General features: G+C 36.0%; 1 protein-coding gene across 4 annotated transcripts in view; it reads right to left on the bottom strand.

Annotated features, from left to right (window-relative positions):
• Positions 1-25,108, bottom strand: part of TLE1 (TLE family member 1, transcriptional corepressor) — a 72,218-nt gene that overhangs the window by 9,327 nt on the left and 37,783 nt on the right. For 2 of the 4 annotated variants that reach the window (XM_090130864.1, XM_090130865.1), the window contains exons 7-14: positions 24,220-24,421; positions 23,462-23,478; positions 14,218-14,334; positions 10,607-10,660; positions 8,875-9,027; positions 7,918-8,062; positions 7,026-7,216; positions 6,151-6,227 (exon numbers count right to left, since the gene is read on the bottom strand). In XM_090130864.1, coding sequence (XP_089986990.1) covers positions 6,151-6,227; positions 7,026-7,216; positions 7,918-8,062; positions 8,875-9,027; positions 10,607-10,660; positions 14,218-14,334; positions 23,462-23,478; positions 24,220-24,421 — 956 coding nt within the window. Of the gene's footprint in view, positions 1-6,150; positions 6,228-7,025; positions 7,217-7,917; positions 8,063-8,874; positions 9,028-10,606; positions 10,661-14,217; positions 14,335-23,461; positions 23,479-24,219; positions 24,425-25,108 lie in introns of all 4 variants that reach the window. The other 2 variants (XM_031602395.2, XM_031602396.2) reach the window with 1 other exon arrangement.

Genomic DNA, 25,108 nt, shown 5'->3' with positions numbered 1-25,108 from the left:
ATAATTTGCAAGACCAACACTCCCTAGATGAAATAAGCTTCTTTCAGAAGAATAAATTAACAGGGTCAGCAATGCAAATGACTTATCTCTGCTTAAGTGCTAGAGTCCTCAATAACTTTTCCATCAGGTCACATAACCCTTTAGGTTGGAAAGGAAGATCTGGTTTAACACCCCTTCTCAAGTAGAGACACCTACAGCAGGTTGCCCAGTCCCATATCCAGGCAGCTTTTGAAGAGTTCCCAGGAAGGAGACTACACAATATCTCTGTATAACTCGTGCCACTCCTTTCAGTATGTCTGTGTCTGTCTTGTACTGGGTGGCCCAGGACTGGACACAGTGCTCCCTACTCCGTATGCAAACTCAACAATGCTGAATGGGAGAGGGGAGGAATCACCTCTCTTGACAAACTGGTAATAAGGCAGCCAAAAATACTGTTAGCGTTCTTAGCAAGGGCATGTTACTGGCTCAGGTTCAATGTGGTGTCCTACTACAATCTTACTTACAACAAGTAAAAATTAACTGAATTTTAATCAAATAATTTACACATCTGTGCCCTTGAAAGTGAGGAGTATTTTGGTGCTCCAGCTGTTCCAACCTTGGAAGAGTCAATGCAGTTTTTCTTTGGGGAACAAAGTCTCTCCCACTATAAGCAAAAATGAGATTGGAGAACATCTGATGAAACTGAACACATGTATTTCCTATAGGACCTGATGACATTCATTCCTGCAGGAACTGGCTGATGTAGTTGCCAAGGCACTCCCATATTTAAAAATTCATGTCAGGTAAAGTTTCCCATAGCTGGAAAAATGGTAACCATGACTCTCACTATTAAGAAGAGAAAAAGGGAAAATGTAGGAAATTAAAGGCTGGAGAGCTTGAGCTTTGTGCCTGGGAAGATCATGGAACAAATCCTCCTAGCATCTATGTCAAGGCCCATGCAAGATATGGAGGTAATCTAAGATAGCCAGCATGCCTTCAAGAAGGGCAGATTGTACATGGTGCCCCTGTATAATAGAGGACTTCATTGGTTGATAAGACTGATCTACATCATCTATCTGGACTTCTGCAGGGCCTTTTGTCTGGGAGAATTCCTTGAAAGCAGCCTTGAGGAGAACAACTTAGAGGTTCTGATAGATAAAAAGATGGACATGACCCAGCAGTGTGTACTTGTAGCCCAGAAGACCAACAGTATCCTCAGTTGCATCAAAAGAGGGGTGGCCAGCAGGGAGAGGGAAGTGACTGTCCCCCTCTGCACTGCCCTTATAAGGCCCCACGCAGAGTACTGCATCCAGGACCGGGGCTTCCAGCATAACAAAAATGTGGAGCTATTAAAGTAGGTCCAGAGGAGGGCCACAAAGACAGCAAGAAGGCTGGAGCATCTCTCCTATAAAGGCAGGTTGAGAGAGCTGAGCTGTTTTAGCTTTGAGAGGAGATGTTTTCAAAGAGTACCTTTTCACTGCTGCCTTTGAGTATTTAGAGGGGGCTTACTAAAAAGATGGAGAATGACTTTTTATGTGGGCAGATACAAGAAGTAATGTTTTTATAAACTAAAAGATGGTAGGTTTAGATTAGATATAGGGAAGAAATTTTTCACTATGAGAGTGATGAGGCACTGGAACAGTTTGCATAGAGAAGATGTGGATGCCCCATCTCTGGAAGTATTCAAGGTCAGGTTGGATGTGGCTTTGGGCAAATTTATCTAGTGAGGGTTTTCCTACCTACAGTATGGACATTGGAACTAGATGATCTAAAAGGTCTTTTCAAGCCCAAAGAAATCTAGATTCCAAGATTCTAAGAAACATATCAATTGATATCTATATTTACACTTATACTTAAGTAAGTATTATGGAAACACTGAAATAATACAGTAGAAGAACTGTGCCAGTGTGAAGAACAAATACTAGATTAAGATTTAGAACAGAAAGAACAGGTATAAGAATATTCTCTGACTTGCTGACAGGAGTTAGAACTATTTCCTCCTCTTTTTCAAATAAATTTTTACACAACAGGCTTACACATTAATTTACTGGCCAAGAACATGGTAGAACAGCTAAAATACCTACCTATTATCTTAAAAATAGATATAATGTATGCACTTCCTGTGAACTTAAAATACTGTACTACAAAAAAAAAAAAGACTTCCACTTCATCTCTCTATTCAAGAATTCAAACAGAATTCTTTAGCTGGAACAAAAATACTCTAGCTGCAGAGCACAAAAGCAGACAGTTCCTTCTGTTGATGAGTATGCTTTCAAAATGATGAGTCATTCTGAAAGTAATCCTCCTATTTATATCCATGGAAACTACAACAGATACAAAGAACACAAAGCACTATTTGATAGAGCAAATTCTCAGCTACAAAACACTATTTTTCAACATAGGTATTACTGTTAGCTATGCATTTTTGCTGGTGACAAAGAAGAGCCTGCATGGCACGCTCATAAAAATCTGCATCAGTGGAAGTCACCCATTGTCACTGTCATCACTGCTGAAAGGCACCGCTCATCCCGCACTGTGCTTACATCCACCAACTGGTCTTTAGAAACATTTAGAAAGTCTCAAAAAGCAAGTGGGAAGCCTCTATTTCATTCTAGAACATAATAAAATTAACACTCCTTTAAAATATTTCTCATTGCACATTCATTGAACAAATGGAATGATTGGGTGAACAGAAAAATTCATTTTTTTTTCTCTCTTGAGCAAGAGCTAATGTTTACCAAATGAAATTCCCCTTTACTGCTAACAGGAAAGAATTTTTTCATCTCTGTCAGTGTCTGTGTAAAACATTTGAAATGTAATTTTATTTGAAGCATGAATATTGAGAAACACGACTGTTCTCAGTACTACCATTACTACAAAGTTATAGATACCAGGTGAGCAATGCTGTGCACTTAAATCTCATCAATGAGCTTGAAAATCTATGCTCAGTTGCTCATCCAACTAATATAAGATGTGGCTCACATTCTGGAGAAATCCACAAGAATACTAAAGCTGATTAATTATTTTTCTAGAAAGCCTACACAAAGCAAGAAACATGTTGATAGCAACATACCAAGAACCTATAGCACATGGCATAATTAAATGTATCAAAAAACAGAATGTAAGATTCTGACGTCACATATTTTGTCCAAAATAAGAGTGATTTCCCTCACTAGCACCAAAAAAAAGATAATTACTGATTAGATGATGATCACTTGAGGTAATTTGGAAAGTTGGGGGGGAAAAAAAAAAAAAGGAAGAGCAACTACTAAGAAAAGAATAACTTACTGGTAAGAAGACACACTGAAACCAAGAATATTAAAACATACAAGACTACATGAGCATACATGGAAATATCAAATTAATATGGACAGTCTAATAAGCCTCATAGCAAATAAAGAACTATTTGTTATCAAATGCCTAGCTCAGTTATATAGATAAGAAATTAGTGAAGACTTCAAGCTTTCTAGTTTGCTACCTTGATTGCCCAAATAATTTTGCTAGTAATTTTGAAGGGAACAAAACTGTCAGATTCACATTCAGTAAGATAAAAAGATGGTAATAAAGACATCTAGCCAAGTTACAAAACAAGGCAAGCAACAGACAAGCTTTTCAGAGTATATTCACTTGGTAAGAGCAGATAAAAGACTAGGAGTAGACTCTTCAGTGGCTATTGATTTCTAACAAGCTAGGCCATTAACAGATCCCAGAATGCACAGGAGTTAAATAAAATTAGGTGCTATCAGACATGTCTCTCCTTTGGGAAGAAACATGATTTTCTCTTGAAAGCAAGGCTGAGTAACAAACAGTCCCTGCAATGCTGTTGTTAAAAACACGCAGCAGTGAGCGTATGTATACTTACAGCTGGAGATTCAGTAACTTAATCTGAAATGTTCTGTACCACTTACTAAAACTCCAGATCTCAAAAAATAAGTTCAGTGCGACACCTTACGTGTAATCTTAGGTAAAGCAGATTTTGAAAATAAACCAAGAGTACTTGACTAGTTTGCCTGAGTATATAACACCTGTACTCTGTATGGACAATACAGGAGACTTGCCTAATGAAGATGAGAGCTATAGAAAAAAATTGCAGGCAGTGCAATTAGGTAGGACTGCATATAGATAGATGTAGCCAAACAAGACGAAGACAGATGATTCTAAAGTTGTCAATGGAATAACAAGAGTTCAGTGTCTGAAATTTTAGATTTGATACACATATAATGAAGATAAGCAAATAAGTTCCTTTATAGGAAATGACTGGCTCCTATGACCGTGAAAAACATTATGGAACGCATCAATCAAATCAAGAGTAGAAGCTATGTCTCAAAGTTAGCGATCTGTGAAGCAGTACAGTGCTGAATAGACTAAATTAAAAAATTAACAAAGACTATAATTTGGCTATAAAATAATGTAATACAATATAATGTAATACAAAGTTTAATGTTACACAAGCACTGTATTTGTGCTTTGAGAAGTGCAACAATTAGGACTTAATTACAGAACTGTCCTGACTGAACAAAAATAGGTTTTCATAGTTTATATGGATAGGCATGGAATAATGGAATACGTCACTGAAAGCCTGTGAATATATTTAGTTTGAAGTAAAAACTTACAGCCATCACATTATGTGATCTCCAAAAATATTTTATGTAAGAATGCCAAATTCTACTGAAGTCAGCAAGAATGAGTTTGATCCTGAACAGGAGAATATTTTAAGAACAAAGCATGTTCCTTACTGTGCTAAATTTAAACACACTACCATCTGATACATAACACCAACTCAGACACGTCACATCAGTAGTCTTGTCAACATACCAGCAACCTCAAGTAAACCCAAGATCTAACAGGTTTCTCACATTGCCAAGAGTTAGCTATGTCAGTTCTCAGAAGCGTGGTGGATAACAATAAAGACATATCTAGAATGGCTATTAATAAAAGAAGTCTTCTGTTTTCATATTGCTGTGCAAGAGTACAAGAAAGCACATGTCTTTTTGCCTGCAAAGTGGTAAACACTTTTAAGGGTGTCTGAATTGCTGACAACTTACCAGTATGTATTAATAAGAGTTCAATATGAAAACAAACAAATGTGTGTGTATACATGTAACTTTGTTAAATTATGTGTCTTATAAATTAAACAGTAGTTTCTGATTTGTTCTTGAAGTGGCAGAAGGAAAAATTAAACCAGTTAATTCCCAAAAATTTCGTAATAAATTGGTACAGAAGACAGCATGCAGCAGATCACTTGAGCACTGGTTGCAGTTGATTTCAAAATGATGTAACTAGATTGTGAGGTGCTACTCTAACTGCAGCTTTTTTGTGAAAGACAAGTCAGGACGGATTAACAAGAGTGAAGGTAGGCCAAAAAAACGAGGTGGTCCTAACAAAGTCAAAAAGTTGTTTTAATTCTCTCTGCTCCTTTATCTCCAAGGAAACAGATAAGCTTTGCTTCCCCATCCTACTAAAACCTAATTACTGGGGAAAATAAATAAATACGCTGATGCATAGTTTTTCGTGAATTTATTTCTGTTGCCTCTGTAAGTCAGGACATCACAGTAGCATTTTATTTAAGCATCCCTTCACTAATAATTAAGATTCTTCAATAAAAAGAAGTTGTTCTGTAAGTTAGCCTACACAAAAGATTCCTCATCTTTTTGCTCTCCAGCTGCATACTTATACAAACATTTTTTAAACTTCGGTCCATTATACAAGATATGCATCAGCTGCTAAAGTAACCATTTTGGATACTCATGCCTCTAAAACAAGTGTCTGACAAGGAGCCTGTGAGTTAGTACTACACATGCTTGTACAGCCAGAATTTGACTTTCAAACTGTTTTTCCTTACACATTTTACCACTATCTTCCCGTCTATGTTTCCTTTAACTTCCTTTACAATCAAGAAACTTAAACGAACAAGCAGGATTTACCTTCAACAGCTTTTCCTTGAAAATAGTTACATGTACATCTGTTTCGGGGTATGACAGCTACTATTCTAGAATTTTTATGTTCTAACTACTGTCAGAAAAAGTCCCCCCCCCCAAAAAAAAAAAAAAAAAAAAAATCTCACAGGATCGAGAAGACACTGTGTCCCTTGGAATTTTTCTTCAAGACACAAGACATCTGTATTCTCTGTAAATATTGCAGTTGTTACTCAAGTGTTAAAAAGTTACTTACGGTTTTCCCCCAGGAATTCCTGCAAGATTTGGAGGGATTCCAGGTACTCTCATGTGAGGAGGAGGATCAAACCCAACCTGACAATGGAAAACAAATTAAAAATCACACTTGCAGTTTCTCATTCAGCAAACACTTCTACCAAAGAGGAATTCTGAACCGAACACACTTTTTAATTCTGACCACTATAATCAAGATACATTTTTTATTGCTTTAAGAAGTACATATGCAATTTAGGATTTCCACATATTCATGTAACAATTTGTCCAGTTTGAGAAAGTAGCCTCATCTACAGAACATGACAAGCTTAAGACCAATCTTGCAAACTCACAAGTGGACAGGTCCGTGCATACGTTTTTGGGATCAGGCTCCCAGATTCTTCTGATTGATAGCAGCAATGACTGCTATGCTTCACTTAGTGACTACACCCACAACAGCAACTACTTGTAACATACCTTATCACAGAGCTTTAAGACTCTTCATGTTGATTTACTCAAAAACACAATACAAGGAAATTAATTTGGTATGTCTGTACGGATCACAAATCTTATTCAGCAAAAGAAAAGTAGATGTTCACAGCACCAGTGAAGAGATTTGTATCTACCAAAACTGTTTTTTCATTTAAAGTACAAGCAAACAGTTTGGCATTTATTAATTAGACAAAGCACTGATGAGAAAAAAACCAACATACATCAATACAGTAAGATTCTTTGTTCTCAAGGTACAAATTTGTTTCTCCATCCACAAAGTGAAGTGAAACACACAGTGAAGCAGCCAAGCCTCTGGTTTGGAAATTCAGCAGTGCTAAATGAAGCATGTAGCTTTCCTCAGTGACCTGCAACTCACACAACTGAGACTGCATACAATATGTGGCCTACCATAGGAGATCTTCCGTACGCAACCACAGCAGCTGCTGCGGCAGCAGCACTCATCTGGGGTGACATGTTGTGTAGGCTGGCATATGCTGCCCCTGGACTGGTTAGTTCTCCGTTCATGCCAGCATGAGGCACCATTCCAAATGGAGCAGGGTACGGCCCTTGTACAGCCAAAGGTGTGCGCAAACCTGCAGCTACAGAACAATGAAAGCAAGTTTTATTGGATTTCACTGCACACAGGGAAGAAAGTAAAAGACCTTTCATTTCAGTCTTTGGTACCTAACGTTCCCCTTACATACGTGCACACACACAGCTAAGAAACATTTGCATAATTTATCACTACTACCACCTCTTTTTATTCAGTGTAAATAAGGTCTACTGAGATCTGAACTCAGTGATTACTTCTAACAACCTCTTCTAGCATTGCCTGTTTCCATTTCTGTAATATTTTCCTGTTTATATTAATATCTCCATTGCCAAATTAAGCACTAACGCTGACAGACACGGTTTACACAGCTCATGTCTGAGGCAACTCTGCTGTACCAGCCTGAATAGCAAAAGTAAACTTCCCTCTGCATTTGTCAAGATTTACACTGCAGCAAATATTAGTAGATTCAAACAAAGAGCTGGAGAAGCGATTGCATTCAGACTAAGTATTGGAAGCTTCTCAGAAATCTTTCATTGCATACAATCTCCAGACTATTCCCAAAAAGATAAAGAACAAAATAAACAAAGAAGAACAAAAGATAGAAAGATATTCAAACTCTTGATAATCCAAACATCTGCATCTCATAAAGTCCTCAACATCAAGAAAAAAGCACTTGGTTAACATTTGCATGGAAATGCATATTTAAATAATTTTAGAACCATAAAAACTTAAGAGATAATGCATTACCAGCCTGGTTAACCAGAGGGTCCATTGTTGGAGGCTTGCCAAGGCCTTGACGAAGTCCTGGAGTTGCACTAGTGCCTGGAGTTGGCACGTCACTTCGAGGAGTTGGTGTGCTGGATTTCAGAACAGGCGTGCTGGCTTTTTCATGCTGGTATCATTAAACAAATTAAATTAGTATTATTTTTAATCCAAGCCATATTACACAATTTATCACAACAGCAGCTGGGATGCTGGGCACCTACTACCTAGTCCCTCAGCCAATTTTCATAAATCCATGCAATGCTGACAACATTAACTTGTGGAAAAAAAAAAATGCTGACCTTTTGATTACTGCCAGAGCTGGGGGGGGGGGGGGGGAGGGTGAAAAAAAAAAAAAGCTAAGACGTTATTTTTCTTTCTTCCACTGCCATTAAAAAAACACACAAGATTTTTTTTTTCAGGAAAATATAGTATGCATCACCACATTATTTTAGTGTGAAATCATGATTAGAGGACACAATGAATCAAAGTGAAAACAGAGTACCACCACAGTTGATAATAATCAAATAAACTGTGACATAAAATCTTATCAAGTTAGTTATTCCTTGAAAAGTTTTTTAGCAGCAGTTCATTTAGAAGAATTTAATAAAAGCCTGGGGAACATGTTAGTGACTACATTCAGATGTAGACTTAAAGTACAATCATGTTTTTTCTTAAACAATATTTTTAATTGAATCTTGTGTTTTCTAAAAAATTTACAGCTTATTTGACAGAAATGCATGAGATACAGGAAATCAACGTAAAGAAGGAATTATTCCTGAGGAAAAAAGCTCAATGGTACTGGGGTGGTGTAGAAGAACAGTACTTCAGATTCTTACAGCCATATACTTTCTGCAAAAAAGTAGTTGCTGAAGAATGGAGAGTCAGACCTTACAGGAAAAAGAACATTTCTCTAGAGAACAGACTGCTTATAATACTCACCAAACTCATTTCTTTGGATTTGAGAGAAGTGGAACTTCCTGAAGAGGCTGTAGATGCTGGACTGCTAGAGGCATCTTTCTTCAGCAAACGGCTTTTATCTATACCATTTTCACGTGGTGAATGAGTAGGACTTGCCCGTGGAGATGAAGGATCCTAAAAGAATGCAGAAGGAAGAGCTGCACAGAACTGTTAAGAGCTGGTACTTGACACAACTAAAGAATCAATTCGGGGAAAAAAATCCCAAGAACTCAAACAGTATATTTGAGTGAAGCAGTAGTTTGCTTTCTATCTCTATGGAAACAAAAAAAGCCCTTAAATCCTTTCATCAATTATAGACATAATTAAGTGCAATCTGGACTTATTCCACACTACATAAACCATAAACACATATCGTAAATTGATTCCAAGCATAGAACTTGCCTTAGTTTGCACTTAGCTTTACATAGTTTGCAAGCATGCATGACAACTGATATGAACAAGAAAGACCTACAGTAACTGCAATGAGCTTACACTACTTCCATATATGTTCTTTATATGTTGCTAGTGAAAACAACCATTTTAATAGGAATAACATTCATTTAATTTCATTTTTTAGGGAATACACACTTTGCTCATCTTTTTCTTCAGAAAAAGAGAGAGATGCAGATTTTATATAACAGTATATAAAGGATGTCTATATAGTATATCTATTACTTCTAAATTCCATTCCTTCATTCCTTAAATCTACATAAAAACTGCAATAATCTCTCAAGCGATTTTCTTTCTGTCTTCCAGAGGCACTTTCTTCAGTTACTCTATTCCAAAACAGGCTGCCCAGCAAGCTACAACAGCATCAGCTCTGTAGGTATTCCAAGCTCCTCTGGCTCATCAGAATAGCAGCAGGAATTAAGCAGTCCTCACTAGAAGGCAATAAGTCTACTGGCTGATTATTGAGTAGTTTCAATTTAATCAGGACTTCTGAAATGATTACTGAAATCCTTAACTGGAGACATATTTTTCTACTTGGTTGAAATCATTTGGGCTTTTGGAGCTACTGAATACATTCCCTCCCAGCATTTCTTCCTGTGCTTTTCACAGTGTAGGAATTTCTCCAATACAGTTAGGACTCTTACATGTTTTTGTTGTGTGAAATAAAAGATGAAGGAATGGAAAGCCAATTCCTTCACCCTGACTGCACAGATAAATTGCAGTCTTGGAGGAAAAAAAACAATAAAGCAGCTATTACCATTAGGAAATGTTGTGGACTGATTTCATTCTGATTTTTACTGACTTCATCCTAAATATGCCTGTATGGAAAATGCTGCCTTTAGAGTAGGTAGTCAAAATACTAGTAATTTTTAAGCCCCTAAAAATGTGTTCAATGGTATTCCTACTATTAAACATTAGATCAAGTATTGTTTTCCTTTTGCATTTGGAGCCAGCAGTTTGCAAACATCAGCCACCTGTACCTCATCACAACTCTCTCCCCGACAGAACAGCTATGAAATGTCAGAAAATAACTGCAGACAGAACAGACCTAGATAAAGCAGGCGAAGGAAGAGCTAGGAGCACAGCCAGTTAAAGCTAGGAGGAAGACATAATCAATATAGAACAAGCAAAAAGGACAACTGTTTCATATTTTTACTATATTCCACTGTTTTTTGTTTGTTTGTTTGTTTTTTAATCTAAATGCATTTTTCCTTAATGTTTCCTTTGGGACAATATTAAAACTATAAAATTTTTAAAAAGTTACCTCATTGGATACATCTACAACCAAGTTATCATCACTCTTGTCCCCATCACTGTCCTATTAAAAACAAATAAATAGTTCAATTAGTACATTAGGAGTTAAGAAGGGAAAGAGAAAATGAGAAAGATGTGTTATCTATTCCAATATATATTTTTTTTATTTTACTAGAGAAAAACAAACAGCATTTCATTACTTATTGGCAATATGGCAAATACTGAAAATCAGAACATAACACTTTACTTCTGCTTCAGTAATACAATCTAAATAAACTAGAACTATTTGAACGGTGGTGGTCCCATTGTAAGTGCAAGAGGGTCCAAGACCCTTCTCTACTACTATTATAATTACTACCAAAAAAAAAAAAAAAAGAACTCATTCATGTGCTAATCCTATCTGTTAATATGTATGTTGCTCCAAAAGCAATGCCTCCTATTTAGTTCCATGGAAACTACAACAGATACAAGGAGCACAGCAACACTATTTTATTGATAGAGTACGTTCTCAGCTACATAAAACTATTTTTCAACACAGTCACAACCATTAGCCAGTTTCTGCAGATGAGTTGTTTGAAAGACTCATTCTGAGGTGTGACAACTGTACATGGCTGTCCAGTATGTGGCTTGTCTTTCATGTTGCTGTTACTGCCAATGCTGAAACGCCATCCATCACCACACTGTGCTCACATCCACTGTTTGGTCTCCATAAACATTCAACAAGCATTGATGAATGCCAGTGGGTGCCATTTGTTTCACATGGAGGAATTCAGTTCTACACCTTTGCTTCATACACATTATCACATCAGACACCATTTGGTCAATCTGTCCTTCCACTGCCATCTGTTGCACAGCAATGAAACATAATGGAATATTGGTTCAACCTTTACTACCATACCACCAACATCCGCCTCTGATGTAGTGAGCCAAATTCATAAAATAGGAGGCATGCGTACAATGCAGCCATCATTTATTGGAATTATTACTAAAAAAAAAAAAAAAAAAAAAAAACACCAAAACAACACATCTCAGAACTCTATTTTTGACATTTATCTCACAAATCAAATCTGTCAAAGTGACAGAACTTTTTCTCTATTTCCAGAAAGGGAAGTTTTGAAAATTGAAAGTTATGGGAAAGAAAAAGCTCCAGAAATGCCAATGTATTTCAATATTTTAACCTAACAAAACCAAAATACTTAGACATTTTTAAATTGCAATGTTTTATTGTGGCTTTTCAAGCTGCATTTTGACTCTCTTTTACATTCTTTGTTCACTTGAGCTGCCCTAGTACCCCACTGTATCTGTAACTCAGATGCCCCTTGGTCTCAGTCTCCAAAACAATCTATGATCGTCCAAATTACACTGTGTATAATAATATATAGTGATCCAATGATTTTTCCACGTGCTGATTCAACCTCAAAGGACTCTGGATAGAAAACAAAGCAAATGAATGATGAAACTTAAATCTCCCCCATGGCAAGTTTGACATTTCCGATAAGTATGCTTTCCTTTAAAAGTTTCTAGGCGAACAAATCAGACAGAAAGAAGTCTCACACATCTTGTACTAAATTGGCAGTGCTTTCAGAATGTTTAGGCTACCACGCTTAACACCAGTAGACTACGTAAAACACTATTTCCTTCCTCTGAGTCCAGAACAGAAATATAAAAACAAATAAATAAAAAAAATAAAGCCCACTTCCACAGGTGGTCTCAAGTATTTCCTTGTTTTGGTAGGTAATATTGCTTTAAGAAATACTATACACATAGGTACACAGGAGTGCCACTAAAGACAGACTTGTGACTCTGTTCGTCACTCAGAAAGCTGTCCAACCAAATGATGCAACGGGAGAAGGAACAGAAAAGATCCAATTACATGCTATCACTTGAAAAGTACTAAGTATATGGCAAGCAAGAATAGATTATGGCATGTAGGAGCACAGCAGATGTATTCACCAGAATTCACCACCTGTGAGATGCTCAAAAGTAGTTTCAAGGCTATACTTGAATGTACTCATCTGACTTGGTCATCTTGAGAAACAGAAATTTACTGTGATTATCAAAGGCATCTCCCAGAGGAAATGTTCATTTCAGAAGAGTCTCCTCCCTAACAAATGCACAGATTGAAACTATCCAAGTTTTAACATGAATATTAGACAAATTAGAGAAGGAAAAAAGTATGTTTTGTATCTTCTTTCTATAGTGAAAATTCCTACAACTCATGTCCTTCCCTTCTGACAAATGTGGTACCTCTTGACCCTACAAGACCTTTCTCTAAAGTGACCTGGAACTCAGGAGTTCTGTGTTTGCTGAATTGAGAAATCTTAAAAGAAGCAACCCTTCTTTTACATCAAAATAAATCTGAAGCTTTCAGATACCTTTATTTTGCCCAATTCTTTATTTTGCTACTGTCTTTATCTGGCATATTTAAAATGCAGACTAAAATAAACAATACTTGTCTTGTGCAATATCCTTTCCATTTCTTTCCAAGAGAACAACAAGAAAAGCAAGCTCATCTTTTTTGATTACACTTTTTACAAATTTAAAAGAAAAAATGTATCCAGAATATTGAACCCTCAAAGATGAGGAAGTAACATGAGGAAGTTTGCCAGACCTTCCTGCAATCAAATCCTGTATGTTATTAGAAAATAGTGATAATAGGACTTGAAAAATCTTGACAGAATACTACCACAATAGGTAGAAAGGGGGAAAGTAAGACCCTGTACTGGTAGCTCTGGTTTAAGGGTTACTGACAGTAGACCTTTCTACCCAGATGTATGTTGGGCTCAGGAGGAGGGAAACTACGCTGCCAACACTGAGTAATAAAAAGGCACCTGGCTCCTGGATTTCAGTAATTCAGGAATTAATTAGTGACTGAACTCATTTAAATCAGATATTCTACCCTACTTTTGATAGGACAAATAACAATTTCTATTAGATGGAAGATCTGCTTTCCAGTACTTTCTCAAACCATCCTTATTCATGGCTTGTTCAAGAATCATACTGTAATTTGGATGAGCTTTTTAGCCTTCAAATAGAAAGCCCACAAACCTTTTCAGATTCACATGCTCCACACTGTTATGCTGAAGTGCTTCAAGTAGTACACAAGTCTGATCAAAAATGCAGAGCAAAAACTGCATAGTTTTATATTTTGTTGTTTTCTGCTGCAAGTGGTGTATCAATCAAAAACTAGCTTCAGGAAGTTGGTACGGCCTTACAATGTATTCAGTTTTGAGTGGTGACTGTTCTTCATCATGGTGATAGCTAGCATCAGAAAAATTTCCCAGATTCCCCAAAAGAATGAGTTCTACCATTTCAAATAAACCTAAACACAGTAGGCTTTTGGACAATCCAGAAATGCTATACCTTGCTGGAAGAAATTCCTGGAACACTCATGAATCCTAAATGGGTACTCATGGCTCCTTATCCGCTGTTATGGAGTATTTCCAAACAACAGCTTGAACTGTTTTTTCCACAGTATGACTAATAGTCCTTCCAGCATATATATTCACATACTATATCAGGCACAGAAAATACATTGCCTTGTTCTCCACAGCTCTTTTACCTCTCAAAATACAGCATCTGCAAATAAATTAATCATTTCTTTGACGCAGATTTGCTTACATAGTGGCTGGAATCCTTATCATCCACCTTTCTCTTTTTGATGTCATTGGAATATTCAGGGCCATTCCTGCGTTTATCTGTGCTTCGCAGACTGTCTGGGACCAACAGAGAATTACTCTGTAAAGACAAAAAACAAGGTCAATCAAAAATTCCTTTCAAGATTCCTTCATATACGCCCAAAAATTCAAACAGGATGTGATAGATGTTTTAGAAATATGATAAATACATAGTCTTTCATCCCATTTAATTCAACTCAAAGTCCTCCAGGCAAACATACACAGCTTCACGCATTCTAAGAAGCATGGGTTTTCATCTATCAAAAGTTTAGTTCAGTAGTCAGTCACCATCTATTTAATTATTCAATTCAATCGAATTTTTTCATGTATTAGGAGAATAAGTCTTGCTGTTTATTCATCAGCAAGTAAACAATTATTTTTTTTAAACTATCATATTTACAAATAAAAAACTCTCCCACTCTTCCACCATCGTAAGCAGATTAGACTTTGATATGTTTACTCTTGCAGAGATATATGGCAACTTGCCTTTAACTCTTCAATTAATATCTACCAAATAAGGTTACACAGTACTCATTTTGTTAGCTGTGTCAAAATACAATTGGGCACTCTCAAGAGATGCACTGCAAATAAATACCAAAAATCTTTTCTTCCAACATAACATTTTCTACTAGTGTGAAATTATGGCTGAAATGGTGTTTAATCATACATGGTACGGAAAAAATGAGGCCAACACACACATACACAATAGACAAAAGTGCAGACTTTTTTGAGATCTTTTCCTCAAACTACACAGAATATTTTCATTCAGATATCATAAGAACAAACTGTTGACCCAAAGAGAAAGGCATTTTAGACATTTTTCAGTCACATGTCTATGCCTGCGATTCTCATCTACACCTCCATTCCAGCTAAAGCATTAAAACGTGTTACAATGAGTTCTTTTAAGTGTAGGATTAGCAAATGCAAGAGGGCAATTTGTTCAGTGATGTGTTAATGCTGTTAACAGTACTGAATGAATTGAGAAAAAGTTTCTCTTCACAAAGGCGTGGTAAGCCTAGTTCCTAAAAGCAAAATACATGCTTTAAATGCTAATAAATATATGTTCATATAAATATACAAACAGGTATTTACACACACACGTGTACCTTACAAAGATGAAGCCTAATACCAACACACATGCCCTAAGTGTAAGTACTCCAGGAAAATACCTCTGTTTTCCTGTGAGACAGAGATATTTACTCTTAATATATCATTAACATTTAATAGTAGCCAGTGAACCACACAGTGAATGTATTCCCCTTTAAGGAATACATTCCTGAGGACAGCAGGGTAGTTTTGCTCTGACATCAGTATTCAATCTCATGGAGAAGAAAACAAAACTGAGTACATAAGGCAATTTGAATCCTCTTTTTCCTACTTCAGAAGCTGCACTTTAAACCCAACTCTAAGCTCTTTTATTATTGACTATTCAAGCTAAACAAATGCCAAGGGGCTTACATAAAGTATATAGGAAGGTTTAATGAAATTGAATATAAAGAAGCTCAAAATAATGTCTTTACCACAATGTTCTTCAGCTAAAAGGTGGGGTTGTTGGATCACTGAACTAATTGCCAAGCAGTCTGAATTTAACCCCTCATCTCCTTCCAGATGCATACAAACTGAGGGATTCACTAGTTTGAAAACATTAAAATCCATCTTCAACTTATTAACATAGAATCCATTGTGATTGTAGCACTAGAAACATCTTAAGAAGCAAGCTGCATAGTCAGGCTTGAACATAGGTTTGAGTACTGAAAATGCCTTTTCTTAAGAAGTATTTTCTTGAAGAGACTTTCATTTAAAAAATAATCAAATCTAAAGTATTGATTGGAATAAAATAATGAAATTCAGTGTACTAAAAGTATACATGTTTTCATTTAAAATTGCCAAAATTAAGTACAGATAAGTAAGAAAGTGTCAAGTGGGCAGAAGCCGGGTAAAATGTAGAAAACATGTCATTTGAAGTTAATATGCAGGACTCTAAGGATCAGCTTGCAAATTTTGGCATAAAATATAATTAAAAGAATTTAGTTTTGTTCTAGTTTAATGTAAAGTCTGCCTACACGATGCTAACAATATTCTATAAAGTTTGTTTTTTAGAATTTCAATACTGAGAAAACTAGCTAGGAACTCAGATCTCAGACGTGATTTACAAAGAATGCAACCTGTTTACGTGAGGACACACAGTTACTGTGAAATTCACTTATTTGTTATATCTCAAATCATCACTCAGTTAAAAAGCAAGAATGAGATAGTTATTGGGATGAAACATCTTTCTTCCAAGAAGCAACTAACCAGCAGCACCCAAAAACTGTGGCACCTGGAGAACTACCAGAAAATTCTAAAAATCCCACCACCTCCCAAACACCAAATGAATATGAAATTTGATTTTTGTTGAAAGACTGACGGCTCACTTATCATGTGAATACATATTTTTAATAATAATCTACAGTCCTGAGAAACACATTCTTCAAATTATTCCTTCTATGGACCTTTACTTTGTTTCTCTAACATCACATACATTTAAGGTACTCTTCTCTGGAATCAGAGAATCCATGATATGTACTATTGCAGAACAGATTATTGCACAATAGCTGCTCTGCAGCTGAAAGAATATCATGATACTAGTCTGGCAAAATTTATCGCTAAACTGAAGTATAAAATGACCTATTTACTTCCTCTGAGTACAAGAAAGTGTTATCAACTGTGACCAAAATCACATAAAGGGTAACTTTAGATTAAAAAACAGCTTGCTACTGTAGCCACCACAATTATTAAAACAAACAGTTGCAAAAGATTTTGTTCAGAAATAGGCATCTTTTAAAGCTGTGCTCAGTACACCCAGATAACTAAAGTAACAATAGTAAAAAACATTAGTAGAAATACAAACATTAACTGGGAAAGTAACACTCTTACAAGCCCTGAGCTTCTCATACCTCTTATGGATAGATCTAACATTAGATGTAAGGCTTACAAAAAGCCACCTCTCCACACCAGCTTGGCTACAGTTTATATTTGTTGAATGCTCAATATCAAGGGCCAGCTAGAAGACACCAACAGCTTCCCAGTGTGAGGTAGTTTTGTTTACCTTTTGTTTTTTAAAGAAAAGAAAAATTAACTACTTAATTCTTCTACTAGGTCTACCAACACCTGACTTAGCTTTATTTTTATCTATAATATTTAATTAAAAACTACATAAACTATAAGTTGGGACTTCAGTGATAATCAGATTGTCACAAAAAAAAAAAAAAAAAAAAAAAAAAAAAAAAAAAAAGGTGTACATATATACATACATACTTGGATTTCCTAAAGAGAAACTATATGAAAAAAACTTTTTATTTTGTCTTAATTTCAATGTGCTAGACAAGTAATTGAGGATAAGCTCCACTTTCATACTAGGAGTCCAGTTTATTAAGGATTACTATGAAACATCTGTAGATCATGAATCTTAGTTTAGAACAAATGATCAAAATCAATTTAATCCTAATATTTTAGCTTTCCTCCAATGATTCAAAGCTTATTTATATGGATCCTGTTCTACAAAAAAGTCTCAAAAGGAAAGAAAGTTACATATAGCTAGTTCTTCTTCCTGTCAGTGCTACTAGCCTGCATAAAGGCTGCTTTACAGGAAACTCAGGATTTCAAAGCAACTTTTCATGTCTGCAAAATTTAAAACACTGAAAGTATCAACAACAAAAAAACAAGGGAAAACATAGTTAAGATGTACAGTGATAAGGTTGCCTCAGTTTTCTTAAATTTATTCTTAAGAATATAATTTATTCTTAAGAATATAATATGCACTATTCAAACACACTTCTTTAGGTGGCATGCAATTCCCCTTAGGAACTACTTTCAAATGAGAAGTATGTATGTCAGAGGTACAGACTAAATCCACAAGATCTCAATACAGCATTTTATTATGTTAATACCACAGACAACTCTTAGACTATATGGACATGATAACAAACTCTATGCTGATCATTACAGCATATAAACAGCACCAAGGACATAACACCTATGCTCTTGGTTCAACATTTTCTCTACTGCTGGTCTCTTTGCCCGCACGCTCCCCTATCCTCCAGGCACAGGCACACTCACTTGACTTGCTGTATATTCAGACACCAGTACAGCCACCACAGGGCTGCTGCACAATGCAGAAATGCTATCTGCAGATATATGTTGCTTTGAAAGTAATGTCTCGCATTTATTTCCATAGCAACTACAACAGATACAAAGAACACATAAATACGAATTGATAGCAAATTCACAAAACACTACAAAATGCTGTTTTTCAGTTGAGTCACCAAGAGAAGCTATACATTTTTGCCAGCGATGAATTAGAGCCTGCATGCTGCGCACATTAAAAATTTGCACCAGCAGAGGTGACCCACAGTCACTGTAGCCACTGCTGAAATGCACCACTCACCTCCTTTCTGTACTTACATCTACTGTTTGGTGTCCATAAACATTCAGCAAATGTTGATGAATGTTGATGGGTGCCATTTTTTCTGCATGGAGGAATTCAATGACATACCTGTACTTCATACACATTATCATATCAGAACACCATTTTGTCAAACTGCTCCTCCACTGCAATAAAATGTCATGGAATACTGGTGGAAGGTTCAACCTCTACTACCATGCTACCAGCACCCACTTCTGATGTCATGGGTCAACACAAAAGACTAGGAGGCATTACTTTCAGGGTGACCCTCATACATATACACAAAGGTAAAAAAAGCAAGCCTCTGCTGAGTAGGCAAGACAGGAAGACTAGGTCGAACATCTACAGCTAAAGCATCAGACACGCAGAAGTGCCGCTAGTCCATGCCAAGACTCGATGACAGGAATATGGTGCAAACCAGAGAGAGGTTAACACCTAACCCAAAGCACAAAATGACTACATTTACTTAAGAACTGTTGAATTCTTTTTGCTGAATATGCTTCTTGTAAACATACAACTACCTGTAAAGAGAGTGGGTTTTGGTTTAAACTACTGACAATATGTAACTACTGACTTTTTTCTCCCACCAAATATTTCAACTTAAATTTAAGCTACTGTGTTCATATTAGAAATATGGAAAACTGGAAGACTGAATGGATTTGCATCACTCTCCACATTGATTCAGTAATTAAGAGAGACTAATGAGAGAATAAGGCATCTAATGATTTCAGTATTTTCTATCAAATATTTGTCAAAATTAAGGTATGCTTAAGAACTTTTACTAGACCACCCTAATCTTCTCACCCCATTTTGTGATTTCTGTCACCAGCTCCAAGCTAGTTTACATCAACTGCAAACTGAACTGAAGCAGAGCATCACAAGCTCTTCTATGTGACTGATTCCTGCTAAAACTAATTTGTGATGTTCATTCATGAAGACTGTAACACTTGACTTATCAAAGCCAATAAAAATGAACGATATGATTTATTAATGAAATTCAAGTTCCTAAATTACAATCCATTATCAAGAAATACAACTTCCTTGATACAAGCAAAGACACATACTTGTTACACTGAAAACTACTATAGGCTTCCAGAACTACTTCTGAAATGTTTTTTTGTTTTTGTTTTTCTTTTGTTTTCATTTAAAAGAGTTAAAACACAAAACAAGAGCAGCTTGCATACAATATCAAGCAGTGGGTAGCATTCAATTGTGCATAGCACCTTCCTCCATGACTGAGAGGTGAAGAATGGGACAGAAACCCAAGGACAGAATATTTTTCTGCTTCGATAATAGAGCATTTGCTAGTACACAGTAGTAGCAGCTAGGTCTACCAACAGGTAGGAATAACTATTGCAAATTTTAAGAGTACTTCTGAAGTCAAAAAAAAAAAAAAAAAAACCCTCAACATTTTTTTATGATGATAAAAGGTAAACATCAACTTTAACGTAAATCCAAAGTACACGATGAAGTCAGATTTCACTGTCTACAAATTACTGACACAATAGTGCACTTGACAAGATTTGCATCTCCTGCTTGGAAAGTATGAGAATGGTGGGAAGACAAGTGAAATGAACATCTAAAATGACTTTGACAAATGTTGCTACTATATTAGCCAGAGAAAACTGAACAAAGTTCTTCTACATTGATGTATCCAAAAAATTTATTCAACTTCAGCTGCAAAACTTGCTCACTTTTCTTGGTTTCATTAACTGTATCCAGACAGTATCAGAACTGTAGGAAAGCCTGCATTTCCGTAATAACACAACCCAAGCTTGGACAGAGATGCATCAGCCAAAATCCTCTAGCCTTACTAATGTAGTTTTATACTTTTATTCTGTTCATTTTAGCATATTATTTCTGAAGTGGAAGTATAACTTCAAAAAACAAAACATAGCAAAAGTATAGGTCCAGGTGAATTTAGACTAGATATTAGGAAGAAATTCTTTACCATGAGGGTGAGACACTGGACAGATTACCCAGTGAGGTTGTGAATTACCCCTCCCTGGAAGCATTCAAGGCCAGGCTAGATTGGACTTTGAGCAACCTGGTCTAGAGGTAGGTGTCCATGCCTATAGCTTGGGAGTTGGAACTAAGTGATCTTAAAGGTTCCTTACAACCAAAACCATTCTATGATTCTATGCATAATGGACACAGATCAAGGTCAACAGCAATACAGTTGCTACACCTTTACATCTTAATTTATATTCATTTATGAATGTCACTCTATTATGAAGGACTGCTAGACGTTCAATATGTACAAATTACTAATTGCATATTTGCCTGAGGAGAAAAGCAAAAAACAAATAATAACACTGCATAATACGATGTAACTCAAAGTTTTGTTTTAAACTGTTTTGTTTTAAACTGTTTTGTTTTGCTTTTTAAAACACTGACCAAGTTATAAATAGCTATCTTTCAAAATTCCACATCTAAAGCTATCAGCCTCTACTGATGGTACTGCAAGGCTGCACCAGCAATATTCAACAGCAATCATGCTGTATTATTACAGTATAATACAATCATTATGGTTGCTTTAGGTAACCAACAGTACAGGTTTTTCTTCTTCTATGAAGGAAGCAAGCCTTCCTCATTACTTTTGACAGGAGCATGAGCACTTAACATGCAATTCCCCAAAAAATCAAATTCATCTCATCTTGAGATGAACCAGATGTTATACAGTAATCAGCAAAATAAGTGCCCACTGCTCAGATGGAATCAGACATAATAATTAAGCACACATACTAGTGAGCTTTGCGATCAATTTTACATTACCCTTAGGGTATATTTTAAATAATAAACAAATTCATTAAAGATATAAGACAATTAGAGAAGCTCAAAGATCAAATCATTTCCAATTGAACAATTTATCCACAAGTTTGAATGCCACTGTTGCTTCATCTTTCATTTTCTGCTACATCAAGATTCTAAGGCAACACTGCATTTAAACAATTTTAGACTCAGGTTTAAGTTGACCTGTAGTCAGCTATTTCAATTAATTATAAAGGAGTCTACATTGGGACCAAAAAGAAGGGAAAGGCACAGTAGCACAATAACTTGAACTCAATATATCTGTATTTATAGATTTTATGAAAAAAGCTTCAGTTTGTTTACTGGTCACTTAGTACTAACAGAGAATGAAAAAACAGCCAATTACCATATCTGATACAGACAATAACCAAGCATAAGTTACACAAATGCACTAGAAGTAACTGGAGTAAGAGTTTTATGTTCTGTAAATAAAAGTCACACATAGACTAAACTAAGCAATTGATATGGCAAACCTCCAGAAAAGAAAATTTGATTTTGAAAATTCTTTCAAAGGCAAGATCTATTCTAAGCTAGATGTTATATTTTGAGTCTGAATTTCACAACATTGTGGAACATCAAATTTTGAAACAGAAAAACACTTGGCATATTTTGCTACTGAAGAGAAACAGGGAGAGAAGGGGTGTAAGAGCACCCTATACTATCCTTTTAAAGAGGTTACTTAGTGAAATCTTACAGCATACTACATATGATCATGTGCATGGAGAAGGCTGGGGAGAGCAAGAACAGAAAACAGCATAACCACTAAGCCAAATGTCAAAGCTACTGCATCTCCTAACTGTATATGCACATGCTCACAGACATACACACACACACTGCAAAACTTCTTCCTCAATTCCTAAGAAAGACAACCAGAATCCCACTGTTGGCTAGTATGACTCAAAGAAATACACCGTCATAGATCCAAGGTTTCAGGAAAACAGAGCTTGAAAATTAGTTCCACAGTTAAACTGGCAAAGACTTTTAATTTCTGTAACTGAATAGTTACCGAAGCTGAAAACAACTGCCTCAAAAGAAATGCAGGGAGCTTTTGGTAATGCAATTGTCATATCCTTCTATTAAGACACAAGCAAGCAAGAAGAAAACCAACTAACCCACAAACCAAAATCAATCAACAACAACAAAAAAAATGACCAAGCAATAAAATCAGGAGTTTAATACCATAAACTTATCTGTTAATTTATAACAGTTTCGTGTCTCTTCTAATTGAGAAGAAAAAACACAGAGAACTCAAATTCACCTATGGCATCGACAAGTAGAGCTAGCTATGTTACTCAGTGTGAAAGCTGGCCATCTCCAGCAGATTAACAGATTAGTATAGCAATGATCACTCAAGACATAACAAGACATAAAAAGCTGTAACAATGATTTGGCTAATTTTTTTTTTCTTTTTAAAGATTGTCTTAGGCAAACTGTACTACAGTTTGTAAAAAAAGTAAAAAAAAAAAAGTACTGTCAGGAAAGCACAAATTAAGCAGTAAAGGAATCCGTACAGATTCAATTATATAATTTGGCTAAGGCCAAACACAGTCACAACAATGTTCTAGATTTCCCACCTGTTCTATTCCTGCAACTCTATTCCTGAAGATCCTAGAGTAAACATCTTAACTCTGAATCAATGTTATAAACTAAATTGCAGTAAAAGGTCTGTTTGATTTCTAAGCATATCTTTTTTTTTAATAAACAAAATAAAGATCAAGTATCCCCAAAATCATTCTGCTCAGAAACCTGATTCCTACATTCATCTTATCAAAACACTCAACACAACGTTCTGCATAAACTAAAAGATATCTTAATTATAGACAAACAAGCCCAGAACCATGAAAATGAAAAAAAGGAAGACAAAACAGACAAACAACTTCCAATTATTACATAATGTAGAAGTGGAAACATTAGCAGGAGTGTCAGTACTTACTGTGCCTGGCTCCCTGTCTGCTCCCGTAGTAACCAAGAAATGCACAGACATGCCCGTTCAGACACAGAGGCAAGAACAGAAATAAAAAAGGGGGGAAAACAAATTAGAACACAAGCCGTGAACAGTTTTAAAATGGCTTTTATTTATATAAGTCATTGCACATTCCTAATACAGTGATTTCCTGAAAATTACAGTATTTTGTAAACAAGATTTACAGTTTAACCATACACAAAGCCTAGTTTTATTTCATGACAGAATAAATTATTTTCTTTTCAAAAATTAGTCAAGTGCAATTTTGCCCAATATTTAATTGTGTACTAGAATTTAAGCCTATCAAACTAAAGTAACAGATGCAATTACCTAATCTTTTGTTTGAACACATTCACTTCAAAATTTAAATTCTCATTCCCCCCTACCATCCCACCCACCCACTTAACAACATTACTTGCTTTGAAAAATTACCCATTTATGCAGTTTAACAGTTTTCCACAATATGGTGCAGGCCACTGGTGTTACACTAAACATTTACCAGAATGTCAAAATGCTCTGCTAACTACAGAGCACATGACACCTAGTGATCCCCATTTAAAATACTGAAAATTTCCAAGCTGAATTTTGCTTCTCTGGTATATATGCAGACATTATTAAGTTTGCCAGAAGTTGTCATTCTATAAAACTCAATTTCTTTAGAGATGCACATAATTTGCAGCAATGCTCAAATCTGACAGTGTCCTAATCAGGTCTGCCATGCCTCTCACCTCTGTGGTGCTCTGCATCGTGATGCTTCTTGTCATCTTTTATTGCCAAGTGAGATTGACCACCCAAAGCACTAGAAAGGGCAAGGAGGCCAGCACTGCTTCCAAGTGGAGGGATTCCTGAAGGCTGAAGTCCTGATGGATGTGGTGTTAGAGGCACTGGAGGTCCATGGCCATGGGAGAGATGTTGAGCCTGCAACTGCTGCTGCTGTTTCCAGAGGCATCATCATCCCCAGAAGAATAATGCATAGCATATGATTTGGGAAGGAGAAGGGAGAATAAGTCTGGTTAGTTATTGAGAACCAATAGTGGATTTTTATTATTATTTAATCTAGGTTCTCCTATTTGTCTCAGCACACTAGACACTGCAGTACATCATGCTGTCTGTGGACACTTCTGATCACATTCCACAAAGCAAAGGCTAGCTGAATAGCTGCTATAGAGTCTAAGAAAAACATTAGACTACCAGAAGTCATTTTATTTTGGACAGCCGCTTTTTGTGATAACATCACCAGTGACAAAGATCAGCAGCAGAATTTGCATAATTCCAAAGAAGCTTCAGTACCTTTCCCTTTCTATAGGGAGGCATAGCACTGGTTTAGGGGGGGAAAAAAAAAAAATCACTGGCAAAATCCAAGCCGTGCTATCCAAATAAGAAAACAGTAACTTTATATTTCTTGTAGCTATATATATATATATATTTTTTTAGCTAAGCTTTTGAAGAAAATTGTTAACAAACACTATGCTTTGGAATAAACTTTGAGTTTAAAATCCAGGTATTCCAAATAGCATTAATAAGATAATGGAACTTCCAAAGCAAACATGGTACTAATGAATTAAAATCTATTCCAAACTCAGATGGCAACATGAGTACAAAAGAGTGGATGTAAAA

Source organism: Phasianus colchicus, chromosome Z, assembly GCF_987193195.1.
Source record: "Phasianus colchicus chromosome Z, bPhaCol1.hap1.1, whole genome shotgun sequence".
In the NCBI taxonomy this organism is placed as follows: Eukaryota; Metazoa; Chordata; class Aves; order Galliformes; family Phasianidae; genus Phasianus; species Phasianus colchicus.
The sequence above is the reverse complement of the archived record's forward strand: the minus strand, read 5'-3'. Positions and strand labels throughout refer to the sequence as shown.